Genomic DNA, 16,649 nt, shown 5'->3' with positions numbered 1-16,649 from the left:
AGAAGACCTGAGGATAGAGGAAGGGCTCCAGCAACATTGTCAAACACTGCAAAAACCAAACAAGCAAACAGCCCACACAGCTGTTAACAATGAAGGAAGGTGGCTTCATACGAAGCCCAAGGATGAACTTAAAACTGGGATTTTTTTTTCACAGTCAAGGCCAGTCGACTTGTTTTTCCTAAGAGGCCAATTCATGTTCTCCTTCACCGCCCTATCCTTTACTCCCTTCTTCTACGTAGTGTAAGTCTCCTTCAAAAATCGCTGATTTGAGGGACTCACTTCCCACTCCTTTCCCCCTCCCCCCTACTTGCCATTTCCTTGGCGACCATCACTTAATTAACCCAGGGAGAGAGAGGGCGTTGCCGGAGGGAACAGAATCCACCCGAGCAGCTGCTGAAAGAGCCGGAGAGGAGCGAGGGCTGGCTGAGCGGAGAGAAGCACGGAGCAGGCGCGAGGTGGGGGCGATGGGCGGCTCCCCACCTCCGGGACCCGGTCTCTGGGGCGCAGCACGTGTCGCGCGAAACTTGCAAAGCGCGGGCTACGCGACGGGGGCTCAAGGTCTGGGTGGTGTCGGGGCTGCGGGGACGCATTGGCACCCGCAGGTTCCTCCTCTGAGCACCCATCGCGCCTTGGCTCTCAGGTCTCTGATCTTTCTTCTTTCTCCACCAGTCTAACCATTCTTAAAATCCCCGTCTTTTCCTTTAAACTCTGTTCTTTCCTCCTTTGTTCAAAAGTGGACTATTGCTAAAACGGCGCGCCTCGGGGCTGCTGCTATTTTTTTCCTTCACTTTGGGAGCAACGGCTGAAACTTAAGAGCTGAATTTGAGTGGGGTTGGGGCTTCTGTTCTGGAGAAGGAAACGGCAACACACTCCAGTATTCATGCTTGGAGAATTCCATGGACAGAGGAGTCTGGTGGGCTACAGTCCATGGAGTCGCAAAGAGTCGGATACGACTGTACAATTAACAGTGGGGCTTCTGTGGTGGCTCAGACGGTAAAGAATCCGTTTGCAGTCCAGGAGACCCAGGTTGGATCCCCGGGTCAGGTAGATAGATCCCCTGGAGAAGGAACTGGCAACCCACTCTAGTACTCTTTCCTGGAGAATCCCATGGACAGAGGAGCCTGGCGGGCTGCAGTCCATGGGGTAGCAAAAAAGCCCGACGTGACTACCAACGTACTTTTTGGACTTGAACAGGCAGCTGGGAGCGATATTTGCATTTTGGTGTTTTTGTATAGCACACAAACCTTCGAAATTCTACTTGACTGCTTAGATTTGGGGGAGAGGGGAGTTAATAACACAGCCCCGCCAAGGGAACGCTCGTAACAGGTTGCTGAGAAAAATGAAGAGGGTTAAAGCTTTGCAGTTTTGTGGAGGAGCCTGTGAATTGAATGATTAGGTATTTTTTAACCAGGCTGCATTTTATCTGAGGTGAACACCTGCTTAAGGTTTAAGAACACCTACAGAGGATTTTGTAGGAAGAAACGTGCTTTAAAAGAACGGGCTTTACAAAGCTTTAAGGTTGATCCTGGGGACCTATTTGCTATTAATGGTATTTCTCAGTTTTAGACATATGTATTTCTTGGGGGGAAAAAGTTTTTTTTTTCTTTATACCTCAAGTTGAATGTGAGAGTTGAGTCCCCAGCGATTAAGATTCCTGGGACAAGTTACACAAGCTTTTTGAATCAATGCATTTTTAAAACAAAAGAAATTGAATACTGAATTGTTTTTCCCATTTAAGTTTCAATTTCATCCACAGTATTTGAAATATTTTTCAGAAAGATGGTATAATTTTAAAATGTGAGGAATTACTTCCAGCAAAGTAGCACTGTGTAGGTGTTCTAGATTTTCATTAATTAAGCTTAAATACTTTCACACAATGCAATGTAATTTTGTATAAATGCCTGATAATTCATTTGATTGCTAACACTTCCTTTGTATTTAATTATGGCAGCTCCTAGAAGAAAATTGTTTGGCTGTTTGTCATCTGTTGAAAAGTATTGATGTATCCAGTTTTATTGGGTGGACAATATCACGAAGCACTTACTTATCAATGCCTTCATGTTTGGTTGGATGAGCAGTCTAAATCGTAAAGACCTGATTTTAAAGTGATACATGCACAACCTAAGGAATGTTCAATAGTTTAATTTTGAAGCTAAAAATATACATGTTTAATTGAGCTGAATATACTTTTGCAGATGGAGAAATCAATTATTCTACTGCTCTGCATACAATATGTTGCTAAGGTAAGATATTTTTTAATGTACCCTTTTTGGAAAAACGAATGGGCAAGAAGTTATTGCATTGAGTCTATTTTGGAAAATAGAGTATAAGAGAAATAACACTAAATATTAGATTTAGCATCTAAGAAAAAATGTCTGCTAGGTTGCTTTGCAAATATATGCATATTGGTGGCAGCTGTTTTCACTGCTTGCAGATTGTTTGGGGGGATAATCACTGGAGAAGGAGGGATCAGAACTTGGTAAAAGACCAGGTAATAGTGAACCATTTTAAAGTTGTTTTTGGTAGGAAGTTTGATGAATATATCATTCTCTTGAGAGTTGAATTCTTATTTGTCGTCTAGGGAACATAAAAGTCTCTGATAATGTGGTCTGGCTGTTTTGCCTCAAATGCTAATATTTTCTTTACCTACAAATGAACCAAGGTTTTAAAATTAGAGTCAAGTGAGTGTTTTGCACTCAAACGTAGGTTCATTCTGAGTGTTGTCAAGCATCTGTTATCATCAAGGCACACAGTCTGGCGTGCTAGGACGGTGTGCTGGGATCTTGTTTCTTTATCCCCGTTGACCCCAGAATCACCGAGTTTCCTACTGTGCTGTGTGTGGTAGTTGCTCAGTTGCGTCCAACTCTTTGCAGCCCCGTGGACTGTAGCCCACCAGGCTCCTCTGTCCATGAAAATTTCCAGGCAAGACCACTGGAGTAGGTTGCCATTTGTTATGCTATGGGATCTTCCTAACCCCAGGATCGAGTACGCATCTCCTCCTTCAGCAGGCGGATTCTTTACTACCAAGCCACCTGGGAGACCATGGTGTTTCCTGCTGCTGCTGCTGCTAAGTCGCTTCAGTCGTGTCCGACTCTGTGCGACCCCAGAGACGGCAGCCCACCAGGCTCCGCAGTCCCTGAGATTCTCCAGGCAAGAACACTAAAGTGGGTTGCCATTTCCTTCTCCAATGCATGAAAGTGAAAAGTGGAAGTGAAGTCGCTCAGTCACGTCTGACTCTTAGCGACCCCATGGACTGCAGCCCACATGCATCTAAAGTTTGCCTGCTTTCATTTTACTTGCCTTTCTTTTACTCATTATTATAGTTGATTTACAGAGTTGTGTTAGTTCCTTCTGTACAGCAAAGTGAATTGTTTCTACATATATCCACTCTTTTTGTAAGATTCTTTTCCCATATAGGTCTTTACAGTGTTGAGCAGTTTCATGTGCTGTATAGTAGGACCTTGTTAGTTACCTCTTTTGTATATAATGATGTATATATGTCAGTCTCAACCTTCCAGTTTGTCCCTCCTCAGCCTTTCCCCCTTGTAACCATAAACTTGTTTTCTGTATCTGTGACTCTTATTACTGTTTTGTAGATAAGTTCATTTATATCATTCTTTTTTTGATTCCACATATAAGCGATATTCGTACAATATTTGTCTTTCTCTGACTTCCTTAACTTAGTATGATAATCTCTAAATCTATCCATGTTGCTGCAAATGGCATTATTTTGTTCTTTTTTTTATGTTTACTGGCCTTTAAGTTTTTTCCCAAACTGTGCTTATAAATAGTGTATCCAATGGATGTTATTTAATTCATGTGTGGAAATTAATGTTTCTAAAATATTTTAAAATTATAATTTGGTATAGTCTAGGTTTCATTTTTGTAAATTTGCTTATGAAACATTAACCAAGAATGCATTTTAACTTTTCTTCAGCATTAGTTGTCTTTCTCATTTCAGATCTCAAGAAGTTTCCACTATACACCAAAGAATAAACAAACAGCAGTTTTTATTGAATGGGATGAATTTCCTAAGGGAGGAAGTCCTGAATTTTATTTTTTAAAATACCAACTTGTTAATAATTTTGCTCAAAAAGTAAGGCATCTTTTATTTTATGGCTCTGATAAAAGTGAGCATAGTAAATCTGTTATAAATAGGAATTTATAGGAATTTAATAGCTATTGCAATTTCTTACTTAATTTTACTAATATATATAATTCTAGCATTTTATGAACTATCTTTAATAACTAGATCAGAATAGTATTTGACTATTTCATCATTAGAATGTTTATGAATTTTCCTTTATAGAATTTACATACTACACAATATTTAAAAAAGTAATATTTTATGTAAAAATAATTTATGTATGTTTGGATTTCATATTGGAAAAACTGCTATGAAGATATACAGCAGTCAAACTTCTAATTATAGTGTATCTTACATGGTTAATAAACATTTCTTAGGCAAATGAACCTCCTTATTTACAGAATGTTCAAAAGATTCTTGCAGAACCACCAAAGTTTCCAAAATCAATACTAACACTAGAAGAAAATGAAGATTATGACATCATTATACAGTCTGTAAAATATGGACAAATTTTAAGTGAAAAGTCATTTCAAACTCGTAAGTAGTGTGTGTTGTTCAGCTATCTTACCTAATCTTAAAAGGAAAAATGTTTTATTACCAGATAATTTGAATTTTACAATGATGAACAGATATGTAACGGTAATCAAAAATCACATCATGATAGTATTTTGTTTGATTATAATTTAGTTTTCAAAATTTACAGGAACTTGAAGCTAAAGTAAGAATACAGTTTTCAGTTTTGGCATTTAATGTGTGCCAGTATGGTAGATAGGTTTAGTGAAGATTTACATATAATCCAGATTACCCTTAACAAACTATAATGTGGATTGTAATCTGCTGTAATTCATTCATTCTAAATAGAGTACCAGAAACTCCCATATAATCCAGGAAAGATTTTGTAGTTAGATCAAGTTTTTCCATCATGGTGAATCTTTGGTAATCAATATCCTTTGTGTTTCATTCCGTTTTATTTGAAACTGTGCTAATTATTTGCCCTGATCTTTTAGGTGGAGTATCAGCTAGAAATATTAAAACAGTAGCAACAAGTACGAGTGTTTCTTTTAACTGGAGTGTGCTATCTTCCAATGATATTTTGGTGTCAATATCGCTTAATAATTCTTCACAAATTATGCATAATGTCATGTTTTATGAGTGGGATGACTTGAAACCTGCCACCTTATATGTTTTTACACTTGAATTTAAACAGTTGCATTTGGATTTTATAAATATACTTCAGAGATTGGATATTCAAATTGAAACAGGTATGTAGATATTTATTAATGTATGTATTATGTATCTTGTAGATAAATTGGTAGCCTTTAAAAAGTGATTCAGCCAAGTATTAACCAGTGTAAACTACTTGTAAATGAATTAGCATAGTCCTCTTTTTCTAACTATATTATTCCGATATTTGACTGATTTATTGAACAAGCCGGATTTAGCCGGTAAAGATAATTTTTCTTCCATCATTTCTTTTAAACTGAACCAAGTGGGTGCTCTTTCCTTTAACTCTGACAGTGGTTCATATAGATTTTCCAGGAGATACTGGAGGACAGAGGAGCCTGGCATGTTGTAGTCCATGGGGTTGCAAAGAGTTGGACATGACTTAGTGACTGAACAACATATAGAGTCCATGAATTTTTAGGTAACTTCAATATATCAATGAATGGTCTCATTTTCAGATATTAAAGTATCATTAAAATGTAGTATAACATAGAAATATTTCATGAGCACACCCAGAATGCAGTGGACCCTCATAAATAATACAAGGTGAGAAGTACAGCTCAGCAGACTTAGAGTGCTAACTACCAACTCTGGTCTCAAGTTATTTTTCAGAAACATAGCATCAAATTGGATGCTAGGACATTTAGAGAGATTCTAGTCCAGAATGGTTGCTTTATGGTATGTCAATGGATTGTATCTCTAAGAGGGAAATTCGTTTAAGAATCTGTGTCAAATAAATCTATCTTTCCTGAAGGAGGAAAAAAATATATAAATTTTTCATTCTATTTGAAGTTTCTCCATTACTCATCCCCCATCAGTCCTGACCTAAATTTAAAATACTGCAAGGGGGAGCTGAATGTGTTCAATTCCTGTTTGGTGTCTTCCTATTTCCTGTTCCTTCTCACACATAGATTTGAGGACAGAGTCCTAGATGGCTGATAGGGGCAATGCACTTTCTGTGATGGGCTCAGAGTCCCATTTCAATACCCTGTACAGGAACAATAAATGAATCACAATATCTTTTATAATAAATTTTGTTAATAAAAAGACAATAAGGTAGTTAAGGCATTTCCTCTCATACTTCTTCCCCAAGGAAAATAAGACAACCGTTCAAAATATTCTTTACAGAGTGAACTAAGTCAGAAAAAGAAAAAAATATATGTAACACATATATATGAAATCTAGAAAAATGGTTCTGATGACGAACCTATTTGTAGGGTAGGAATAAAGATGCAGACATAGAGACTGGATTTGTGGACATGGAGGGAGAGTAGCACTGACCTATATACATAACCATGTGTAAATAGACGGTGGGAAGCTGCTGTATAGCACGGGGAGCTCAGCTCAGTGCTCTGCCGTGACCTAGAGGGGTGAACTGAGGGGGATGGGAGGGAGCTAAGAGAGGGAGGGGATATGTGTGTGTGTGTGTGTGTGTGTGTGTATCTGATTCAGATTGTTGTACAGTAGAAACTAACACAGCATTGCAAAACAATTATACTCCAATTAAAAAAAAATCCTTCTTACATCTTCCTAATATGTTGGGTTGGTCACTGATGCTTTGTTAGCATCAGCATGTTTTTACTCTGAACACGCTGATATTTTCCTGTCTTTCTATGGTGTGTAATCTTGGAGAAAGGACTAAATGGCCAGCCATTCCAGTTTTTTTTTTTTTTTTTCTAGGAAGTGAACCCATTTGAAATCAAATGACAAAGAGCAGAATTCATAGCAAGCATGGTGTCTTGTGTATGTGTGCATGTATGCTAAGTCATATCTGACTCTCTGCGACCCCATGGACCATAGCCTGCCAGGCTCCTCCGTTCCATGGAATTTCCTAGGCAAGATTACTGGAGTGGGTTGCCATTTCCTACTCCAGGAGAGCCCTCTAAATTAAAAAAAAAAAAGCCTGAAATTTACTTTAAAAGTTCTCTAGCAGTATAAGAGTAAGGGAAAGGAAGGGTAACCTAAGGTAATTTAGAAAGAAAAATATTTGTGGTTTTGTGTTAAATTGTAATTGGGCGATAATTCTGTATAATTAATTCTTAAAGCTACTTAAAACTATTTTAGTTGGTAGTAATTCACTTACTACTAGAATAAAGCAGCTTTAGCGCTTTTATTGGTTTGGGAGAAATATAAGGAAAGTGTACAGTTAATTCCATGAGGTTTTTAGAGTTAACCTCTGTAGATGTTAAGAAATTATGAAATGTTATATTGCTGAATCCATCTTTAACAAAAGCATTTTCTTTTGGTAGGTTCATGTTCACAAGGATGGGTAGCATTAAAAAATAGCTGTTATAGAATTAGCAAAGAGAGTAAGCCATGGAATATAGCCCAGCAATATTGTAAGCTGTCCTTAAGTTCTGCACACCTGGTGGATATAAAAAATGAGGAGGAAAAAAAATTTGTATTTTCACATCTCAGGTCAAAGAATCAAATAATAATATGGACTGGTCTTAACGACTTTAAGGTCAGTAGATATAAAGAATATGTATTGTGATAAAACTGTTTTTAACCTATGTTTGTTCATTCATCTGTTCCTTCTTACCGTAATTCAGTAAATATTTAATGAGTACTTCTTATAAGCAGGGGATTCCCTGGTGGCTCAGACAGTAAAGAATACACCTGCAATGTGGGAGACCTTGGTTCAATCCCTGGGTTGGGAGATCCCTTGGAGAAGGGAACGGCTATCCACTCCAGTATTCTGGCCTGGAGAATTCCGTGGACTGTATAGTCCATGGGGTCGCAAAGAGTTGGACACGACTGAGCGACTTTCACTTCACTTCCTATAAGCCAGACACTGTCTCTCTTTATTTTTCCAGTATCTCTCTTTCTTAGAGTATTTATAGGTTCACAGCAAAATTGAAGGAAAGACAGAGATTACACATGTACCCTCCACCTCCAGACACACATTGCCTCCCCCATTAGCAGTATCACTAACCAGAATAGTAATCTGTTACAACCCAGGAGCCTGTGTTGATACATCATCATCACTCAAAGCCTAGGGTTTCCATCATGGTTCAGTCTTGGTTTCATTCGTTCTATGGGTTTGGACAAATATAATATATATCCCTCATTTTAGTATGGTACAGAGTATTTTCATTGTCCTAAAAACCCTCTTCCCTGTCTATTCATTCCTTCCCCACCTCCTCCAATCTCTTTTGTAGGCATTCATTTCTTTACCTAATTTTGCTTTAATTTTGGTTTTCCCCAGACCCCTCTTAAATATGAGTGAACTTATCCATTTCTTATTTTTATTCCACCTGAACCAGTTCTCAAATGTTTATCTAGCCCACTTTCCTCTTATGAGTTTCAGTTCAGTTCAGTTTAGTCACTTAGTCGTGTCCGACTCTTTGCGGCTCCATGGACTGCAGCACACCAGGCCTCCCTGTCCATCACCAACTCCCGGAGTTTACCCAAACTCATGTCCATTGAGCCGGTGATGCCATTCAACCATCTCATCCTCTGTCATCCCCTTCTCCTCCTGCCTTCAATCTTTCCCAGCATCAGGGTCTTTTCACATGAGTCAGCTCTTCACACCAGGTGGACCAAGTATTGGAGTTTCAGCTTCAGCATCAACCCTTCTGATGAATATTCAGGACTGATCTCCTTTAGGATGGACTGGTTGGATTTCCTTGCAGTCCAAGGGACTCTCAAGAGTCTTCTCCAACACCACAGTTCAAAAAGTTTCAGACATCTAATTTTCTTCTGCTTATTTCTTTTGAAATTTTCCACAGACACTTAAATATTACCAAAACTGACTTGACACATCCTTCCCATCAAACCTGCTCCACTTCCTCTATTTCTTACCTCTGTGAACAATACAATAATATGAACCTGAAAGCTTGGAGGTCTCCATTTCACTTCTTTCACTGTAGACATCCAGGTTTTAGAGTTCAGTTTTACTGAAAGAGATGCAGAACAATCTGAAGATTTTGGTCAATACCAGTGAGATAAGGAGTGAGTGACATTTTTCTCCAAACATTCCTACCCCTGTGGAATAGCTCATGAAATCTCATTTTGGTTAAAGTTTTGTAGGAAAGCTTGAGACATAACACTACCTTTGTCTAATCTGTGTTTTCTTCCTGGTGTTCCATTTATTTTTATTTCCTGCCACTCTGTTCTCCATGAGACACCCTGAGCTCTCGTGACCCAAGGCAAATTCTATCAGTTTTGATACCAGTTTTTCTTTCGAACTTTGTGTATGCTTGGGTGAAACTGTTGGCAATCTTTAACTGTATTTTCATCATTCCCTTAATGAGATTTATTCATCTTTTAATGGGCAGTGAAGGAAATTCTAATGAAGATTCCTCAAACCACAGTTCATCTCAGAAGTCCCCCTTCCAGTGTGCTAGTCTTTCCAGTAGGCCAGTTATATACATCTATTTCTTTCCTGCTTCTGGCATGGTGGTTCTGAACTGTTTAAATTAGAATGCTGTCTTCCAATAGTTATGGTTACTGGTTTTTGTTATGAAGTTAGATCATATGCTAATGCGAAGCAAAGTGAGGCTCTCAAGGCATCCTTGTGGTGGTTATGAATTTTTCTAAAGCGTCTAAGATACAGATTCTGCTTTAAGGTACTTAAAAATAATTTGAAAAGTAAGTGAAACATCAAAGTAACAATTAAAAAACTTCCTTTGTAATAATAGCTGAGTCCTATAATATCTTCTAAGTGCTAAGTGTAGTTCTATATGATTTACTTGTATGACAGAGGAAATTAGCACACCTGTGGACAGGCATCAGAGTCTGACCTTAACCACTATATTCTATGACCTTTAAAGCTGGTCTCTTGAGGTTGACATCAGAGTTAACTTCTGGGTCAATCCTTGTGGTAGACTGAGAAAGTCATCACCCCTTTAAGTAAACCCATGCTGAGTAAGTGTGAGTTTGTTACTGGATGTCATAGAAAAAGACTGATTCGTCATTACATCCTAGCTTCCAAATGGGACTTGGCCACTCAATAGGAACTTAATGAAAGATTAATAATTTCTATATTCTACTTTTGGAAGGGTTACATAGGTAATTCTCATTGAGTTCTCGCAACAGCCTTATGAATAGGCAATGTAATTATTCTCATTTTATAGATAAGGAAAATGAGCTCAGAAATATCCTGGGTCACATAGCTAATAAATGGCCATGCCAGACCTCAAACCTGTGTCTTGACTAACACTTATGCCCTAATCGTTTGACCATACTGCCTCTGAGCCTCTGTCTGTTTTCAAAATGGCAGAACAGTATATGCAATACAGCAGGCTCTTTAAGGAAATTATATTCCTCCATTCTACTTGATGGAGTTGGAGTGTACTGTTTTAAAATCTCTTTAGAATATCTGCAGGGAGCAGATCTTTTTCGTTTTCATCCATGCCTCTAGCTTGGCACTGTGCTTGATGCTGGGGATGGCGTCATAAACACAGTATGGACATAGTCTCAGTTTTCATAGAACTCATTGTCTCTAAGAATTATATTTGATTTTGAGGCACTGTGATGTGCCTGGTCTCTTGCATTCATACTCTAAACCTGTTGACTGCCACGCAGAGTGGTCCTGATGAGCTCCACTACACTGGTGAAAATATTTCATTTCTGAGAGGTTAGCAGTTGTCTGTTACTTAGATAGTAAGTGGCAAAACTGTTGATTAGAATCCAGCTGTCTAAGCTTGTCAAAGCTTCCACTTTTCCTACTACCCCTTTCAAGGAGAGTATCCACTACCTAGAGGGAGATTTATTACCTTTGAAAGTTGAGGTTGATGATTCTCACTACTGACATCCTTAGCAGAATGGTAATTGAAACCTCTTCTGATGCTTACGACTTATTGATGACTTGACTCAAAATAACCTCTGAAGAATAAAGGGTCTGTGCCTGGCATTGTTTTGAGCACTTCACATGCACTGCTTGTAATGCTCACAACAAATTAGATGTAGTTTCTATCACTACACCTGTTTTACAGATGAGAAAACAGAGGTTTAATGTGAAAATTTACTCTCCTGACGACATGGCTAATGAATGGATGAAAATGAACTCTGCCTCCAGCTCAGAATCTTTATCATGAAAGAAATCTACATGAAATATGAAACTGGTTGATGATTTAACCATCTTAGAAAATTTTATAATATAGATATCTAATAAAAATCTTTAAATACACATATTTGAAATGTGACTTTTCCTTTAAATTGGCTTAATTTGTACCTCTTATTACAGAAAGAAGGTCATCTCACATGGACAGATGGATCATCTTTTGACCTTAAGGAAAATGAAATACTTTCTTTCCCACTACTACCCAAGAATGAAACAGATTGCTACATTTTACAGCAAAACTCAACTGGATCAAACTATTTCTTTACAGGATTTTTCTGTTATATTCCGTTGCCATATATTTGTGAATATGAATGTAATTATTTTTTTAGTATTTGTCTATTCATGCATCTTATTCTTTTATTACTTTAAAGACAGAATTATAATTTCTAATAAAAATAATTCTATTTTAGCACCTTCTCTGCAAGAAGACCTTTTGTTCTATATAAAGGATGTTGGAACAACTGAAGTTGTATTTAGTTGGAATAATTTGAGTGCTTGGAATAATTTGAATAAGTGGCTGAAACTTGGGTATAAAATTATCATTAAGTATTATTTAGATTGTACAGAAGAGCAACATTTTGAAAGCATGCCCCCAGATACTACAGAGAAAGCAATTACACAGTTGTATCCTGGCCGTGTTTACAGATTTTTATTCTCTGCAATAAATGAATGGGAGGCAAAAACTACTTTAAGTCCAGTATTCGTTGTTGAAACACGTAAGTTACAAGATATATGAAAGTATAATTTTTCAAATATTTAATATCATCATTAGCATGTAATTCCTGAGGGTCTGCTATTTTCTTATAAGATTCTGAGAAATCTCTAACCATTTAAAATTACAATGAATCTGTTTATGTGTTTGGCTTTCCTATTAAACTGTATACCCAGAAGGGCAGGAACTATATCTTATTTACAGTAATGAGACCGGTTCCCAGTTCACAGTAGGTAATAAGTTTGGGGGAAGCTGAATTTTTGATGTGCTAAAGCAGGAGATAAACAGACATGCATCCTGGATTATAAGGGACTTACAATGGAGAGAATTAGTAAGGAATAAAATTAAATGCAAACAAAATTGTATAGAAAAGTGTAATTACCCAAATTCCCAGTCCATGGTACATTTAATAAATGCTTTTTAGAATTCAGAGGGTGAGTGATAGGGGCAGAATTATGGAAAGGATAGGTTTAGATTTAAACTTGAAGGAAGAAAAGCACATCGTGAGCAAAAGTGTGGTGATGTGAATTTGTAGGAAAAGAACAGTGTGGATCGACTGGAGATCTTCAGGCATAAGGGTAGCAGTGGTTTGAGCAGTAGGTGGCATCAGATTTGGGCATGCCAGCAGTTTCCTTTTAGATGGTTGGACTTGACCCTAGAAATGAAGGAAGTCCATGAAGACTATGGTTTCTAAGCCTTGTTTTACCTTTTCCAAGTACTTTAATGCATTATTCTACAGTCTGTCTCCCAGCGTTTGGAATAGCTTTAGAGAAGTGAGAACTGAGCTTCAGAAAGAAGTAAACTGACGAGACTAACATGGCTTGTTAAGCCAGGCAGGAATTTGGGCATCCAGATGGTCTTATTTTAACTGTTGAATTATTGCTTCTAAAGAAAGAATCAAAAAGAATGTGTGTGCATGTCTGTGTGTTGGGAGGGTAGGGAACGGATACAGGTTTGAGGCTGATAATTGCAAGGTGCTGTTTTAGGAAAACTAATACGGAGGGATTAACTGGGGAAATAACTGGCACCAGATGAAACAATTTGGAGTTGGGAAATATTTCTGTAAGAGGATGAATGCCTGAGTTCCAGTGATGCTAGGGATGAAGAATGAATAATATGAAGTCCCCGCCCTCTTGTCGCAAGGCAGAAAGAAAAGACACATATAACATGATGACTGAGTGCCAGAAGTAGCATTTTGGTGACGCTTATAATAAAATTGAACAGTAGTATGTGTCAAACACTTTGACAAGTGCTTTACCCTCCACATTTTATTTAATCTTCATAATTACTACTGTAATACCTATTTTATATTCAAAAAACCTGAGGCTCAGAAAGAACAAGTAATTCACTCAGGAAGTTGGAGATATAAATTGGAAGGGTCAGGGCTCAAATCTAATTTTCCTTTTCTCTGCGAATGTAGAGGATCATGGAAGTACTGAGAAGTAAGAGGTTACTCTGCCAAACCGTATCACTAGTATAACGTCTTGTTTTTGTTTGGTTTCTTCTTATCTACTAGGTCCATTATCACCCCAAAATGGCACAGTTACTTATGTGACCCCAACGGAAATATTTTTACACTGGGATGCTCCAGATCCTGTATCTTTTGACCATTATCTTGTGGTTATTTTGGATGCTGAAAATGCTAAATCAGAAGAAGTGTTTGTTGAAAAACCCAAGACATCCACAACAATTGGAAATCTCAAATTTTTCCATCATTATCTGATCTATCTATTCAGTGTGGCAGAAAGAGGAACTCTAAGCTACTTTGAGAAACCTATTTCAGCCATTACAGGTATGGGCACATTTTGCCTTTTGATCAGTACAAACTGCATACTTTGAAATACTGTTTTGCTGAAATTTAATTGTGTTGATCCTTCATTAGTAAAAAATGATCACAGTTGAACATTTGTCTAGATGTTGAATCATGACTCTAAGCATGGATTCTAAATACTAAATTAATTTAGATTTACACGAACTTCTTAAATATCTGCATTTTTCCTACCAGAGTTCCTGGAAGGAATATTTCTTACCATAGCCTTTGTTGGAAAATAAATTATCCTAAAAGATGAGGATTAGTTACCCAGTTGTCTTTGATAGCTTCAGACCCAGCAAGTAGGTCTGCACATTTAATCATGCTCTTTTCCTGTGCAATGTTATGCGTTGACCTCTAGGGGGCAGTGTCACCTTTTGGCAAAGACGGTTCTAAACTACACTCACCTCCGCATAGCAGTTTTTGAATCACTGTCTAACATAATCATTAAAGTAACCTCTCTTTTAATTAAGCATTCTATTTACCCCCTAAAGTCAGTCTTTTTGGAAAGGAGAAAACTCGATTCATGAAAGCACATAACTCAGCACATTGTATCGTTTGTGCAATGTGTAGTTAACACGGTTACCTGCAAGGTTCTTTGAAATTTCACCAGCTAAAATTTAAACACGAGAACTGAGGGAGGAGGAATGGAAAGCCTGCATGTGCACAGCCACAGATTAATTAACCTTCTCATACTTGGGAATACTTGGGATTCTTTGACAATGACGATGATGATTATTTGTAAAACAAATAACAAAATACATCATTTCATGCTTACTGAATGCAAATACTTAAGATACATGTATTCAGTGTTGCAAATCCTAATCAGAAGTATTTTTCCAGTTGGATACTAGAGAGCAGATGTTTTCTTATCCCCAGGCTCAGACAAAGCATGTCAACTGATACATGCTTGATTGAGTTCCTGACACTTTAGGAAGATGCTTTCATTTTTAACTGACAGGCAGACTAGGAGGATTTCTCACAGATTTAATTTTTAAATCAGATTAAAATCTTCCGTGGGATGTACCTATTTGTGTAGCAGAGGGACAGGAGAAAGGTATATGTGAGTCTCCACATTTAATTGTGTGACTTGCTATGTATGTTGACTCTAAACTGACGAAGCAGTGCGTGTTTAAGGATTTAGTAATCCAGTCCTCTTACTTTCCTATGGTTGAAGCAATATTTCTTTTTTCCCTCCAATCATTGTTTACTCAATAGATTATGTTTTAGTGTCAGGAATTGCATTGGAGACTAGAAATGCAAAGATGAATAAGACTAGGATCTACCTTCAGAGGACTTAACATCTTAATGGAGTGAGACAAACTTTTAAAAATAATGATTGTGTTTTGTAATTGTTATGAAAGCTTCTGCTGTTGATACCATAGGAGCATAGGGAGGAATCGGTTAACTCAGACCGGGGTACAAGGATAGCTGTGAGAATCTTTGTGGAGGGTGATACACTGAGTCCTGAGGGGAGGTGAGAGTGAGCCGAGCAGAAGTGGGGGTGCACAGGCACGCCGCGAGGAGGCAAGCAGCGTGTGAGCAGGAGAGGACCGGAGTAGAGGCATCCACCTGGCTCTCGCTGGGAAAGCCAGAGGAGGCTTTTTGGAGACTGACAACTGAACATTAGGAAATGATGAGTGGATTGGCCTGGCGGGAGTACAGGGGGCATATATTGAGGGTCTGGAAAATGTAAGCTAAGCACTCAACAGGAAGAGACTTGATGGAGTACATTTTATTCATTAAAATTTAACTGTTTTGGGTTAATGGAGTCTTTGAAAATGTGGAAAAAATAATGGACTTTCTCCCATAAAAATGCACAGGCATGTATAGAAAATTCTTTGAGTAACTATAGGACTATAACAGACTCCTTAGTTTTGTAGGTGTGTGTGTAAGAAAATATATCTGAAATTGTTTCACCATGGAATCTTTTGAACAGTGTTTCTAATGGAACTATTCTGAAATTTCCTGATAATTTTATATAATCGATGTCAACACCTAGAGTCAAGCTAGCTTCAGTTTTGTGAAATGAAGTTACTATGAAATGAATAGACCCAGAATATTTTCCTAAGAAGTTAAAATGTAGTGTTTGATTTTGTTGATTAGGAAATTAACTTCAAAACATATTGAAAATCAACTTATAGTTTCTGAAAACAAAATGACTATGAAAATCATGGAGAGTTCTTTTTTAAATTATTTTTTAATTGAAGGACAATTGTTTTACAGAATTTTGTTGTTTTCTGCCAGACATCAACATGAATCAGCCATAGGTGTACATATGTTCCCTCCCTCTTGAACCTCCCTCATATTTCCCTCCCATCCCACCCCTCTAGGTTGATACAGAGCCCAGGTTTGAGTTCCCTGAGACATACAGCAAATTCCCATTGGCTATCCATTTTACATATGGTAATGTAAATTTCCATACTCTACCCATACATCTCACCCCTCCTTCCTTCTTCCTGTGTCCATAAGTCTGTTCTCTATGTCTGTTTCTCCACTGTTGCCTTGCAAATAAATTCATCAGTACCATATTCCTAGATTCCATATATATGCGTTAGTATATGATATTTATCTTCTCTTTCTGACTTCTCTCTGTATAATAGGCTGTAGGTTCATCCACCTCATTAGAACGGACTCAAATGTGTTCCTTTTTATGGCTGAGTAATATTCCATTGTGTGTATGTACCACAAATTCTTTATCCATTCATCCGTTGATGGACATCTAGATTGCTTCCATGTTCTAGCTATT

General features: G+C 37.7%; 1 protein-coding gene across 10 annotated transcripts in view; it reads left to right on the top strand.

Annotated features, from left to right (window-relative positions):
• Positions 1–315: 315 nt before the first annotated feature.
• PTPRQ (protein tyrosine phosphatase, receptor type Q) overlaps positions 316–16,649 on the top strand; it is a 296,165-nt gene continuing 279,831 nt past the window's right edge. For 4 of the 10 annotated variants that reach the window (XM_027543274.1, XM_027543276.1, XM_027543279.1 and 1 more), the window contains exons 1-9: positions 537–640; positions 1,952–2,243; positions 3,962–4,096; positions 4,489–4,624; positions 5,095–5,349; positions 7,561–7,775; positions 11,502–11,691; positions 11,789–12,094; positions 13,607–13,882. In XM_027543274.1, the coding sequence (XP_027399075.1) occupies positions 2,196–2,243; positions 3,962–4,096; positions 4,489–4,624; positions 5,095–5,349; positions 7,561–7,775; positions 11,502–11,691; positions 11,789–12,094; positions 13,607–13,882 (1,561 nt within the window). In that variant the 5' untranslated portion in view covers positions 537–640; positions 1,952–2,195. The other 6 variants (XM_027543277.1, XM_027543275.1, XM_027543278.1 and 3 more) reach the window with 6 other exon arrangements.

The sequence above is a fragment of the Bos indicus x Bos taurus genome, chromosome 5, assembly GCF_003369695.1.
Source record: "Bos indicus x Bos taurus breed Angus x Brahman F1 hybrid chromosome 5, Bos_hybrid_MaternalHap_v2.0, whole genome shotgun sequence".
NCBI lineage: Eukaryota > Metazoa > Chordata > Mammalia > Artiodactyla > Bovidae > Bos > Bos indicus x Bos taurus.
This window is presented reverse-complemented; position numbering and strand designations above follow the sequence as displayed.